At 36.3% G+C, this 15755-nt stretch overlaps 1 protein-coding gene across 2 annotated transcripts in view; it reads right to left on the bottom strand.

Moving 5' to 3' along the window:
- LOC115231965 (ras GTPase-activating-like protein IQGAP1) overlaps nt 1–15755 on the bottom strand; it is a 217587-nt gene that overhangs the window by 57710 nt on the left and 144122 nt on the right. For both annotated transcript variants that reach the window (XM_029801847.2, XM_029801852.2), the window contains exons 10-12: nt 4845–4935; nt 3726–3886; nt 914–1004 (exon numbers count right to left, since the gene is read on the bottom strand). In XM_029801847.2, coding sequence (XP_029657707.1) covers nt 914–1004; nt 3726–3886; nt 4845–4935 — 343 coding nt within the window. The remainder of the gene's footprint in view (nt 1–913; nt 1005–3725; nt 3887–4844; nt 4936–15755) is intronic.

Raw genomic sequence — 15755 nt, 5'->3', positions numbered from 1 at the left:
GCAGCTAACTGGCTTCTGTGCTGGTGGCACATAAAAAGCACCATTCGAGCGGGGTCGTTGCCAGTGCCACTGGACTGGCTCCTGTGCAGGTGGCACGTAAAAAACACCATTTGAGCTTGGCCATTGCCAGTACCGCCTGACTGGTACTCGTGCCGGCGGCACGTAAAAGCACCCACTACACTCTTGGAGTGGTTGGCATTAGGAAGGGCATCCAGCTGTAGAAACTCTGCCAGATCAGATTGGAGCCAGGTGCAGCATGGAAAGTGGACGTTAAACGATAATGATGAGGGAAAGAAAGAAGAGGAAAGAAAGAATGAAAGAATTTATTAAAATTATTCCAAGAACAAAAAAATATTTAAAATGGAAATCATTGATATTTAGATACATTTGGAAAATGATATTATATACATGTTTAAAGAAAAGTAGCAATGTGCCTAAATACTGGATTCTGCCCCATAAGATGAATAGGTATGGAATTTCTGGAGGAATAATTGGGCAATAGGTTTACTTTGGGTATTGCTGCTTGTGAGATGCAGTAGGGCAAGTAGAAGAGGTGTGTGTATCAGTGGGTAAGTATTTGGTAGATCTGAGTAACCATAACCATACAGATGGCCACTGGGAGTGGAGGGAAACCAAAGATGATTGTTATGACTGATTCAACATCTTTGGGCTATTGGAAGTTGGTGGGTGAAAGAAGTGAAAGCCATGTAGTTGCATATATCCTTGTGTTAAGAGATAGATTAAAGCATTGATAAGGATCGGAACTGGTTCCTGAGAGAACTGTAATTGAATGAATGAATGAAGAATTATAAGATTTTCCCGAAAGAAATATAAATCTATTAGAACAAGTTTTGTGTAAATATTTAACAATCTATTCCAAAATGCATAAAATAAAAAGAAAAAGATCCCATACTCTGATATTCTACGTCTGCTTCCTGGTTTGCAAGATTGATTGCTGCTTGAACTTCATCTTTATCTAAGAAAACATCTCCACCATTATTGTTCTGTGCAAATAAAATATATCACCAAGGTAAAAAAACAGTTGTCAAGAAAAATGTAAAGGATAGATTTTATAAGTTGAGATAATACAAGAGTTGCAGCTAGCAGCAGTTCAGTCACGTGTAAAAATCCTTGAAGATCAATATCTTTACCCATTGAAAGGGTTTTTTTTTTGGTGTGTGTGTGTGTGAAGGGGAGGGGGGAAATGAGGTGGGAATTTTCCACCTATTAAAGTTTTTTCCTAACAAAAGCAGTTTAGATTGTGAAGAATTTTTTTTCTTCTGGCTTTATGGATATTGAGTGCTGTAATATTTTAGCTATCGAAAATCTTAAATGCATTTCAACATCATTAGGATGCAATTTGCAGTGTAATTACTTTTCAGATCATATCCATTACATCAGTATTCACATCTGCATTGAAGGGAGTACAGATATAATTCTTTTACAGTCCCAGTATTCTAAATAAGCTATATCGTTAATTTATACAGTGAATGATCTCTACCAAGTCATTTTTTTTTAACCTTAATAAAAATTTAAAAAAATTTTTAAACCTTAATCATCATCATCATCATCATCATCATTTAGCGTCTGCTTTCCATGCTGGCATGAGTTGGACGGTTCAACTGGGGTCTGTGAAGCCAGAAGGCTGCATCAGGCCCAGTCTGATCTGGCAGTGCTTCTACGGCTGGATGCCCTTCCTAACGCCAACCACTCCGTGAGTGTAGTGGGTGCTTTTTACGTGCCACCCGCACAGGTGCCAGACGGAGCTGGCAAACGGCCACGGATGGATGGTGCTTTTTACGTGCCACCGGCACGGGGGCCAGGCGAGGCTGGCAATGGCCACGATCGGATGGTGCTTTTTACGTGCCACCGGCACGGGGGCCAGGTGAGGCTGGCAACGGCCACGATCGGATGGTGCTTTTTACGTGCCACCGGCATGGGGGCCAGGCGAGGCTGGCTGGCAAAGATAAAAATTTTGTTTTTAACCTTAATAAAAATTAAAAATGAATGAAGCACCATGTAAGGCTAAGTAATGTATTAGTAACATGTTAGAAATTGAACTTTTATTACTGTCATCATATTGCAGGCATCTAACTGATTTTGCTAGCTTTATTGTTTGAGCAGTAAATAAGCTCCACCTTCTGTACATAGCAGATGAATCATCATCATCATCGTTTAACGTCCGTTTTCCATGCTAGCACGGGTTGACCGGGGTCTGGAAAGCCAGAAGGTTGCACCAGGCTCCAGTCTGATCTGGCAGTGTTTCTACAGCTGGATGCCCTTCCTAATGCCAACCATTCCATGAGTGTAGTAGGTACTTTTTACGTGCCAAGTGAGGCTGGTTGGTGCTTTTTATTTGCCACCGGCACGGAAGTCAGTCAAGCTGAATGATTTTAAATAAAAAGAGCATCTAGCAGGAAAAACAATTGCTTCAGCAAATAGACTATACCACACTTTACAAGCATGTGAAAGTGGTTCTAAAAGTTAATACTTGTTTTATATTTTATGAAATACTTTTAAAGACTTGTTGGTATTAATAAGTAAGAAACCTGCAGTAACAGAGCTAAATACCTCACACGTAAAATTTCAAATTCTAAAACCTATCATATATATATTTCTTTATTACCCACAAGGGGCTAAACGTAGAGGGGACAAACAAAGACAGACAAAGGGATTAAGTCGATTATATCGACCCCAGTACGCAACTGGTACTTTATTTATCGACCCCAAAAGGGATGAAAGGCAAAGTTGACCTTATATATATTCAATGATAACACAATAAAGCAATAACTAATCACTATCATAGACATTCCTTCGAAGCTGGTAGGGTGCATGGCTGCACAATTGTTGTAATAGTGTGGTACACATCAAAATGTAACCACTCATACTTCACAAACGTGTTTCATAAGCTGCCTGAAAGTTTGAACGCTATGCACTACCTTTGAATTTAATATGTTTTGGCTCAAAGCATCAAAAGTTGCTCTCTCTCTCTGGCAGGGAAAAACTAGAAGGAATATTGATTAAAAGTAAACTTTTGCAATTTGTTTTGCATTTATCAAACCTTCCGCCACACTTCTTAACCTATCTTTATGTGAAACTTTAATGAACATTTCCATGTAATGGTACAACTAAAGATTGAAGACAAAATTGTTTTACTTTATAAGCAAGAACCCTTACTAATAAGGCTGAAAACAGATACAATATCAGTTTTTTTTCTTTCCATGAAATACCAACTAATAACTAAATTAAGCATTGACCATACAAATTTCACCTAATTAAATCAAAATGCTACTATTATTTTTATAGGTTCTACCATTATTTAACTAAGAAATAATTTAAGTATTCTACAGAATAGACCAGAGAGTAAAATATTGCTTTGCTTTCCAATTTATCATTATAGTACTTTATCATAATGAATAATGTTGAGAGCTGGTCTACCCATATAAAACTACCATCAGTACTTAGATGTTATTACTACTAATAACTCTTTCACTGTGAAATTAAATTTCATGATTATTTCAGTAATGATGCTAAATATCAACCAAAACATATTCTGCAAGTGACATTGCTTCAATAAATTTGATATATTTCAAACAGAAAATAGTTACAAACATAATGTTTTCAACAAAAGATAGACTGATATATAAAACTTTTCTGCATTAAAAGGGTTAATAGCAGATTTAATTTGAGACTGTTTACATGAAACTACTGAAATAAATCTTTACCTTTTTCAGTTCAAGTGTGTCCTGCAGACATTTCATATAGAAGTCAATGTTGTTGAGGTTTACATTCTTCAATGATAGAAAACCTGATGTAAGAGCATTAATCAAAGAATCACGATCCATTTTCTGAAGAGCATCATTGACCCAAGACAATGATGTGTAAACTGAAAAATATCAAAGAACAAATCGGGAATTATACATTTTGTTTAAATTTTCTAATATAAACAAATAAACGAAATCCTTAATACTATAATTCTTCGTCTGCTCAACAGCTCATGTTCTAGTCATATGCTGAACAGTTTTAACTTCAACATACAAGAAAAAAAAAAATGGATATAGAAATTAGCTTAAATCACTATGATCAATAATGATTGTGTCAATTTCTCTTATTTCCTTTCATAGTATCTACTTAACTGATAACTGAAACTTGATTGTGTGTAAATGTTATTAAGAGCAAGAAATAAAGGAATTCTTGAGTATTAAAGCTTTGGAATTACTTTGAAAAGTACTAAATGACAGTTACTTCATGAAGTTTGAAACTTCAATCAACCAAACTTAATCTGTATGAATTATGATAATTTTATAATGGAATATCTTTATATATAAAAGTCAAGTTGTGTGCTGTCTGTCTCCTACGATTTAGATTCCTAACTACTCCCACATTTTGCGGTGCAGTTTAACCAAAAGCGGGTATCTTATAGTCGTGATTCATATCGAGCCCTTCTGGGTATTAGCGCGCGTCTACGATGAGTCTATGATGTAAAAAAAAAAATTTACCATGAATTTTTCCCATTTTTAATGCATTTTTGGCATATATAAGGGAAGTAACTCTCTAAAAATGTATTATTAAATCTCAGAACGTAAAAAGCTACAGTAACACCCCCCCCCCATTTGTGGTTAGCCATATTGAGATGGCTATTATACTTTACATCTCTAAAAATGCTTATATAGTTATTTCCTTTACAAACCCGAGCAACGCCGGGCGATACTGCTAGTGTTTATATAGAATCTTTCACTCTGATGCATTTTATTTTTGTACATGTTACATTAATATTTTAGAAAGAAATTAAAGAAATTAAACTTAGTGCATTTCCAGAGTGAATATAAGAATTGTTGACTCACCATTGACTTGGTTTATATATCCTTGAATCTCAGCTTGAGTTAAGAGTTCATCATAGACATCTGCCTCATATGTACTGTTAGGATCAATGAACTGAAACAAAAAAATAATATAGTTTAACCCTTTAATACCCAGTTTACTTTGTCAAACGCAATGCTTATTTATTCACATTGTTTTGAATTAATCATGCATTATCTCGTGGCTTCGAGATTTCGATGATGTGATTGTCTATTTTTAGAGTGACATGTAAGATAGGGGTGAGAGGCCAGACCTAGTCAGATTGCACATAAAACCGGTAGGATATTTCAGGTTGGCTATGGCCAGTTTAAATGTTAAAGGGTTGATTAGAATTAAACAACAGAACAATAATTAAAATTGCATTTTACATCTCTGAAATTACTAAAAGTTTTAGTTTTCCAGACTTACTCTACACATTGTTTTTTTCTAACTAATCCACATTTCTAATGATATATTCTCTAATAATGGTCCCAAATCATCATTTTATAGTTGGTTTGTCCATGCATGAATGAACAAAAGTTTTCTCCATTACAGTCTCACCACTTATTGCAGTCTCTAGTCATCTCTTTTCGGTGGTTCAATCCTAAGTTTAGCCCTGATCCCTTTTTGTCCCTGTGTCTTCATTAGTCTACCAATTCTGCAGGTTTGTTTCTCTTGGATCATTAAGCACTTTGTTTTGCTCCAAAACCATCCTCCATACACACCACTTGTCCAAACCAGCACACAACTACAAAAACTCTTCTCTTGCACACAACTACTGCAACTTATTTTGAGTTTTTCCCCCCCTCATCTCACAACACAACTTCTTACACCCAGCTTTTCTTTTTATTAATCAATTCATTTGTGATCTACATCCATTCATACTAACATTACATACTCCACATTCAATGCCATGCATTACTGTCATGCAATATTGCACTTCCAACACAAACATCATACAATTTACCATCCCGGCACCAAAGAGAATCTCTTTATTGTCAGCAGAAGTAACAGTTCCTAAATATGTTTTAACTGATTTTGAAATCCCAGACCTAAAAGGTCTGATGTTATTTACTAAACAGCAGATATATTAAACATAGATTCTGAATGCAAACCCAGCTGAGGATTATGTGTGTGTGTGTGTGTGTGTGTGTGTGTGTGTGTGTGTGTGTGTGTGTGTGTGTGTGTGTGTAGGTTTTTTGTGTGTTATATGACAATCTTTTGCCTGGTTTAATACCTATTTCTTTATTAACCACAAGAGGCTAAACATAGAGGGGACAAACACGGACAGACATAGGTATTAAGTCGATTATATCGACCCCAGTGCGTAACTGGTACTTAATTTATCGACCCCGAAAGGATGAATTGGCGGAATTTGAACTCAGAACGTAATGACAGACGAAATACGGCTACGCATTTCGCCCGGCTGGCCCTTGGGTATCTTTAGGGGAGTTCACTCTGTTGCAAGATATTCAGAGTCCAGGTTTCTGATCTCTTCCTCTCAACAGTCTTGTAGGATCTAAACAGAAAGCGGCCATGAGAACTGCCATTCTTCCTCCAGCCAAACTATTAAGAAAGTATTTTGCCATGCCAGAAAAGGTTGGGTAGATCCACCATCAAAACAAAACAAAAAAAACTTTGATGTTTCCTTTTATCTGTTCAGCCTATCATCCTAAGATTTCATTTCCTCTTACACTTTGACCAAATCAATAGCAATTTAGGACACATGTCCACAGCTTCTCTTTCACAAATAATTGATGTCTTTTAACGACCAGCTGCTTGTCCAGCTCAATTTGACTTTCACACAAGATGTTAAAAATCACATCAAAAAGATTATTGCTGTCTATGTTTTCTTAGCAGACATCATTCTGCATTGAATGCAATGTCTCTGCTATGCAGTAACTCATTCCATGCTATATACAGTGTACCTTTTGCATATGCGTGCTTGCAAACACACACACACACACACACACACACACACACACACACACACACACTTATCAACTGAAAATATCTGATGACTGCCAAGACAGGATTTCATGAAAAGCTTCAACATTCTCTTACATATTTTGCATTTTATTTATTTACACAATGGACAGACGATAGAGATTTAAAAGATAAAAATATTCACCATTTTGTCACAAAAAGGAAAAAAAAACCCAAAAAACTATCCAAGAAGTGTCGAAAATATTCCATGAAATATTGATTTTAATTAAACATTTATTCAAGATATGCTATAACAAACAGCAGCAGTCAGTGCCTGATGACTAATTCTCAGATATTATATTAGACATGCTGAATTGTATATATACCTTAGAGTCAGATTTACTTAGAAAGTTGATTAACATGTAAGAAAACTGCATATCTAGTTTACTATATTTTGTCAGCTATATTATGTTGTAGATACAAATCTTCTAAGAGCTAACACATTGTATATATTTTCTCTCTCTTCATATATATATATATATATATATATATATATAAAGATTATATTTTAATAGATAATTTTTTTTATGCAGCTGCTATGAGATAATTATCATGCACGAGTAAATGTTTTTAGATGCTTACCAGAAAACTAAGTATGAAAAGTATAAACATCTGTTTCCACACACAATAAATTCGTTACAACACCTTTTCAGATAACACTTATGATGACCATCTTAAAGGGGCTTATTACTATTATACACTACTACACTCACCTCCAAAACCTATCTAATTGCCAAAAATCTGTTACTCTAGCTTCATCTATTAATGGCAGTGAGATTTAAAATTTGCATTCTTGGTTTGATCCTGCTAAATGGAATCTTGGAAAGGGTCTTCAACTATTGTGTTTTGGGTTGCTCAATGCCTTGTGGAAGATGGACGCTTGCTGTATATGTGTATAGCAGCAAAAGGAAATAAAATCCTACATATATACAATGAAAATGCACACAATGTACTGATGCAAACAAAAATACCTTGTGTTATTTATTTGCCCAAGTTGCACAGAAGCTGTCTTGTTACTCTGGCCATTAGGTCTTATGAACCATTTACGGATTCACTGGAAATTTATAACTAATGATTCACAGCACTGAATTTAGATGAAGAGAGGCTTTAGGCTATTCCACTTGTGGGGCTCCTCCCAAATGATTTATGACACTGTCAAAAGTCTTAGATATCTTGGCATGAGGCCCCTCTAGATTTTGATGACCTATGTTTCAGCCTGTCAAGCCTACAATTAAATCTGATACTGATGATACTATTGCTCATAGAAAAATGCCCGAGCGAGTGAGTGAGTATGTATGTATGTATGTATGTATATATCTCTTTTACTCTTTTATTTGTTTCAGTCATTTGACTGCGGCCATGCTGGAGCACCACCTTTAGTCGAGCAAATCGGCCCCGGGACTTATTCTTTGTAAGCCCAGTACTTATTCTATCGGTCTCTTTTGCCGAACCGCTAAGTGACGGGGACGTAAACACACCAGCATCGGCTGTCAAGCAATGCTGGGGGGACAAACACAGACACACAAACATACACACACACACACACACCCACATATATATATACATATATACGACAGGCTTCTTTCAGTTTCCGTCTACCAAATCCACTTACAAGGCATTGGTCGGCCCGGGGCTATAGCAGAAGACACTTGCCCAAGATGCCACGCAGTGGGACTGAACCCGGAACCATGTGGTTGGTTAGCAAGCTACTTACCACACAGCCACTCCTGCGCCTATGAATACTTTTCTCTGTGTGTGTGTGTATGTATATATATATATATATGTATTTAAATTAAAAAATTAATTTAAATACATATATATATATATATATATATATACATACACACACACACAGAGAAAAGTATTCGTTTAGAAAACACAAACAAAAGGTGTTATGTTCTTTTTGGTATCTCAAATTACTAAAACTAATAACGATTACATGTAATGAATATGGAAGATGACAGTTGCCGAAGCGGGTGGAATCTGAGGATGAAGGAGGCCAAGTAAGATATGGAACATAAACAGAGCTGCAACTTGTGGTAAAGTGCTAGGTTACAGAGATCTCAGCCAACCTATGTAAGCAAAGTAAAACAAATGTAAAAAAATTATGGTAAAGGTAATGTAGACTGGGATGTAGAGAATCTACACTTGGGGTCACTCCCAACCATTAAGTCTCCATGCACTGCTCTCTTCCTCTTCCTGTTACTCTCATCTACCACTCACCCCCTTTCCCATCAATGTGCCCTTCTACTGTCACTATCTACAATCACCTATGTCATCAAGGATGGCCTCACACTGGATCTGTCGGTATTCATTCAGCTTCCCCACTTATTACCTCATCCTCATTGCTTGTCATCTTTCTTTCTCTCTGATCCTTCTTTTCCCTGTCACTCACTGAAACCCATCAATTTTACCAACACCCATCTTCACTGCTATCCATCACTCCTCAAATTACTCCTGCCCCTACCATTCACTGACATCGCTCTCTCCTTCCAAGTACTCACTTCTAGTACTCCGATCCTATCACCATATCTCCTTCTTATGGCCACCATGCAGCTCATGCTATTTCTATTGAATTTTCTAACAAACCATCCTCGTGAAACTGTCTCACTTCCTCTTTGTTCTCTATCACCCCCCAGTTTGGGTCCCCTTTCATTTCTATCTACAAGGTAACACTCTGGTATTGGAGATAACTCTTCAGTGCTAGGGGAGACGCTTTAGTTTTGCCAAGGACAATATAATCATCCAAGAGTTGGTGCCATGAAAAGATGCATCAAATACACACTGTAAAGTGGTTGGTGATAGAAAAGACATCAAGCCATAAAAACCATGCCCAATGCAGTCCTGTGTGTCATCAGATCATGCTGGAGCATCCAACTCAAGTCACATGAAAGACATGTTAAACCATGATGATGATGTAGTCCTAAGTTAATTCATCATTATGAAGGACAAGTTACTACATAACATCCAAGACCCTGTTATATTTCGCATTTAATATGCAAAACATTCCCCTCATATTGTTTGTAGCTATATCAAATGTCCCTATGTTCCCCTCTTGCCAAGCTATCTACACACATAGACAAACATAGAAGATCTCCATTATTTGATAATGGTACTTCAGTTGTCCAAATCAGCTGAATAACTACTACTGAATTAATGTGAAGGGGCTGAACCTTCCACAAACACATGTACTCTTAATGTAATTCACAAGAAGAAGAAACATGACACAGAGTGTGGTAAAGATGTACCTTTTGAATAACAGGTACAATCTGACCGTAGCCAGTACCGCAACGACTGGCCTCCGTGCTGAGGGCACGTAACAAACACCATCCGAGCGTGGCCGTCCGCCAGCCTCGTCTGGCACCTGTGTCGGTGACACATAAAAAACACCAACCGAGCGTGGCCGTCTGCCAGCCTCGTCTGGCACCTGTATCGGTGGCACATAAAATCACCCACTACACTCTCGGAGTGGTTGGCGTTAGGAAGGGCATCCAGCTGTAGAAACACTGCCAGATCTGACTGGTCTGGTGCAGCCTTCGGGCTTGCCAGACCCCAGTTGAACCGTCCAACCCATGCTAGCATGGAAAGCGGACGTTAAACGATGATGATGATGATGATGAATTGAGCTGGTAGGCTTGAATACAGTTTCTGCCTATCCAATTTCATTCACAAGTTATGGATTAGCTCAAAGCTGTAGACAGATTTGCTCAATGTGTCAAAGTGGAATCAAACCCGAGACCTCTTGGATGCAAAGCAAAATTCTTAACCATTTGGCCATACTGCATCTACATATATATCATCATTTAATGTCCATGTTTGCATGTGTTGGATGGTTTGACAGGATCTAATGGGTCCAACTACTGCATCATGCCTCAATATCTCCATTGGCAATGTTTTCTACGATGGAAGCCCTTCTTAAAACACACACACTTTGCTAAGGCATTGCAATGCTAATAACCTGATGTAGAACTCAATATACACTGTTTCTGAACGAAGTGTTAGTAGAGTACAGAGCAGTAATAAAAAATGAGAGGACAAAGGAATAAACAACTATCTTGTGAACTTCATTAGCTTACAGCTGTTTCTGCTACAATATGCAGTGCACTTATAGTGGAGTGCCTCAATAACACCTTATAGCTTCAGAGCTTCAAATGTGAATGTAATTTATTTGGGAGAAACAATTACATTTATGCATATACACAAAAAAAGCATTACAATGAGAAAACCTGTATATGGCTTTTAAACTCCAGGTCTATTGTATTTATTGCACAAAAGTTCTAGTTAACTGATTTTACTTGAGTTGTTTTGCTTGCTTACTTTGGATTTGCATCCTACCTCTAGAGCAGTGCTTTTCAACCTTTTTGCTGGAGCGGAACCCCCAAAGAAACATTCCACTGGCTCGAGGAACCCCTGTGCAATAATTTAATAGTCTTATGCACACATATCTGCACAGGAGAATTAAAAAATTACTGCCGATTTTAGCAGTTTTGTAACTTCTTGCGGAACCCCTGGACTGTACTGGCGGAACCCTGGTTGAAAACCACTGCCCTAGAGGAATATTTTGTCTACTATCTACTTGGATTAATTTAGTTGACCAATTTACAATGCTAGTAAAACAGGCAACACTCCTACATCATCAAATAAATGATTAACAACAGCAAGAGTGCTCAGCAGTAATACAATTGCTTAAAAAAGAGAAAAGAAATCCTACAGACATTGAATGATGATTATGATAAAAACATTTTATATATATATATGTATATATATAAGTATTTGTAAGTATCTGTAATTAACAATACTTAATTGTGTCTCATATGCATTATTTAAATATATAAAAAGGCAAATTCCATGGCTATTGTCAATAGATAAGTACTCGGGGAATAATATAAACAGTTAAATACCTCAGATAAGTAAATATTTTTATTAAGTTTGCCTTGCTGTAACAAAAATAAATTATGCAGCTGACCATCACAAGCTCTCCAACGCCTAAATACCACTTTTAGAGTTTCTATTTATGGATATGGGGGTGGGGTAGAGATTGGAGGAGGAATAATAATAATAATAATAATAATAATAATAATGATAATGATAATAATAATAATGGAATCAAAATGAGTGGTCAGTCAACGCTGAGATTAAAATAAATTATTCCTAAAACACACAAAATATAAGCAGAGCTATATCTCATGTGAAGTTTCAGATTAGGCAGATATTGGAAACAAATTCATTATTTGAATGGGCTTCATAAAAAATTCAGAATGCAATAACTGGATCTTGCTTGAAACTGAATAGGTTTGCAGCAATGATAAAATCTTTCAAACATTACACAGTTGAGTTGGCAGTGATCTCGACTGTGCATTATCATGCATTAATCCATCAGCAGCTAATTGAACGTAGCATGTCTAAACCACACATGATATGAAGCTAAATGGTAGAATGGAGCTAAACTAATTATCAGAAGCATACATCCTTCAGCATTGTCGCATTTATTAACATTTCCCATGATATTTCGATTCCAGTCAGCTACATTACATACGGAGAGGAGGGAAAATTAAGCAAAGAACTAGTTCTTTATCTGCAGCTGTACAACTCTTTCCTTTATATTTTGACTGAGGACTTCCTACTCTTCTCAGGCATAGAAATATTCTTCATCCAGAAACTTTACTTACTCTTTTTACTCTTTTACTTGTTTCAGTCATTTGACTGCGGCCATGCTGGAGCACCACCTTTAGTCGAGCAAATCGACCCCGGGACTTATTCTTTGTAAGCCCAGTACTTATTCTATCAGTCTCTTTTGCCGAACTGCTAAGTGATGGGGACGTAAACACACCAACATCAGTGGTCAAGCAATGCTAGGGGGACAAACACAAACACACACACACACACATATATATATATATATACATATATACGACGGGCTTCTTTCAGTTTCCATCAACCAAATCTACTCACAAGGCTCTGGTCGGCCCGAGGCTATAGCAGAAGACACTTGCCCAAGATGCCATGTAGTGGGACTGAACTCGGAACCATGTGGTTGGTAAGCAAGCTACTTACCACACAGCCACTCCTGCGCCTATTGAATCTTCATATTACATTTTACTAATGTAACTGTTATGATGGTTACTGCTATGTACCTCATCTAAAAAGATAGTATTTTCTTAATTTCCGAAATTAATGTTGATGCAGAAGTGGAAATTATGTTCTTTTACTAGCAAATGTGAATTACATTGGTGAAGTAAGTACCAATTATCTAATGTTTCAAGTATAACATTAATTGAGATCATACCTATATCATGGAAAGGTATACATTGTTGAAAAGTGCTTAAATAAAAACAAAGATATTAAACTACTCTCATTGTCTCTCAGCCTAAGCAGACGTGATGACAACACTAGATGTATTTTGGTTGTCTTAGACCTTCACAGTGGAGTGTAATTATTCAAATGGTTGCTATGTCATAGAAGGAATTCCAGTGCTTGAATAACTTCAATATTGAATAAGTGCCATATTTTCTGGCATTCAAGTTCAATTATTCAGAGCAAAATTCACAGCCAAAGATGGTACATTGACAGGCACCAAGATCACTCTGAAGGGCCAAAAATTCCATGTGAAATGCAGCAGGATATGGAAAGATAGTGATGATGTTCGAATGTTTATACTATATACTACATTGACTTGTATGTCAGAAAACAGTATTTCAAGCAAAAAATTCCAAATTCACAGAAACATAGCTGCATCGGTAAACGTTAAAAGATATTAATTAAAACATTAGCAATGCAGCAACAAAACTCTACAAAACATTTACTTTTATAAAACGGGGTATATTATATTTCACTGCTTATATAGCCTGAATTAAGTATACAATGACATCCATTAGCTATAGACATTCATTAAGATGATGCTTTTGGAAACTTACAGTTTCAAATTAAACAAATGATTTATCATCAAAATACAGATATATTATAAAAGATCACTTGGATATAATACAACACAAAGTTGTTCTTGCATTAACCAAGATTCCTGTCATTTTTCAGAGACTTCAGAATTCTTGACAAGTATGATTTCTATTTTTCACATTAGGTTATTAGCAATTGATGATATGAATTTCATCATCATCATCATCATCGTTTAACATCCGTTTTCCATGCTAGCATGGGTTGGACGGTTCAACTGGGGTCTGGGAAGCCAGAAGGCTGCACCAGGCCCAGTCTGATCTGGCAGTGTTTCTACAGTTGGATGCCCTTCCTAATGCCAACCACTCCGTGAGTGTAGCGGGTCCTTTTTACGTGCCACCTGCACAGGTGCCAGTCGAGGCTGGCAACCGGCCACAATCAGATGGTGCTTTTTACGTGCCACCGGCATGGGGGCCAGACAAGGCTGGCAAGATTTATAATTTCTTATAAGAATATAACATTTCAAAGACAACGGGATTACTCTTTTCACACTTTACTAAAATAATTAAAAGTGCAAATCATGTGGATAATAAATGATTTGTATTTCTTATTACCTTAGTAAAGTATGAACATAGCAGAGGGTTGCAAAATCTAAGCCCAAAACTTACCACTGTTGGTTTGATGACTAAACTTGCAACAAAAGCATTTTTTTAAATAAACAGATGTCCTTACTACTGACAATAGAAGCTGAAATTCTCTCTCAGGAAATCAAGCATAAAAGGAAAACTAAATCAATAACCTAATTTAGTTTCACTAGTGGCCTAAGTAGTATTTTTTTTCCCCAGATATTCTAAATTGCTTGCAAATAAATTTTTAGATTAAGTTCTTTCTACACAAAGCAAGCATGATTAAGAGGATGCTATATTTATTTTCAGTTAGAGTGAGATAAGCTGATGTACTGAGTGAACAGAAATAAAGACATGAGGTTAAAAAAAAAAAAAAAAATCAGTGAAAAATCACAATTTTGGCTGGGTGGGGGAAGCCGCAAGAGAAATGTCTCATTTTGTTAGAATACCATAAATAATAGTTAAAGTTGTTATTTTAAATCATTAATAATACATGATTTATAGACAATAACAATTTATATATAACAGCATCACACACAGACAAAAGTTATTCAAAATCAGAAAACAATGAGGATAATAATAATAATAAAAAAATTAAATCAGTTATTTATTGAAATTTTCCTGTTTATTGTTTTTTTTTTTTTTGCCTCAACACAACAAATGAAGCAGAGTACCAGCTAACAAGACATTTTAACCAGGAAAGGGTTAATTTTGTTGACATTTTAATGTCAACAACATTAACCCTTTAACTGTGAAATAAAATTTTGTGGCTATTCCAGTAATGTAGTTTTATATCTAACAAAAAATAAAAGGGATATTTTCCGCAAGGATACTATCTCAAACTGGACAATAAAAATAGTTACAAACATGACGTTCTTCAACAGAAGAGAGATGGGTATATAAAACTTCTTTTCACAGTTAAGGGTAAAGAAATTTTAAGCGGATATATCCACTAGCATAGCTAGAGTGTGTGCCACCTGGGGCAGCCCTTCAATTTGATGCCCTTGGGCCCCCACAAAAAATACATATACAGTAGACTCAAAGGTTGTGCCACCCCCATTAAAGTGTCACCCACGAAGTGGGGACCTGCTCCCTCTGCCCCTCCCCCTTAGCCATACTAGTGTATGTATCTGATTTCTGTAGTAAAATAGTTAATCTATCTGTTAAGTACCTACTAAGTTCTGTGACATTTACTTTCATGAACATACACACTCACAAAGTAAAACTCCATTTCTTATCAAACCATTGTTTTAACCAAAATACAAAATTGAATAATTATTAGCAACCATCATGTCAAGCAATATTCACACTCCCTTTCAAGTTACATTAAATAACAGTAATTTTAAAAGAGAAAACAAGTTAACCAACACATCTACGTAAGTGACCTACTTTCTTTTGATGACAGTAGCAAAC

This window comes from Octopus sinensis, linkage group LG2 (assembly GCF_006345805.1).
Source record: "Octopus sinensis linkage group LG2, ASM634580v1, whole genome shotgun sequence".
Classification (NCBI taxonomy): domain Eukaryota; kingdom Metazoa; phylum Mollusca; class Cephalopoda; order Octopoda; family Octopodidae; genus Octopus; species Octopus sinensis.
The sequence above is the reverse complement of the archived record's forward strand: the minus strand, read 5'-3'. Positions and strand labels throughout refer to the sequence as shown.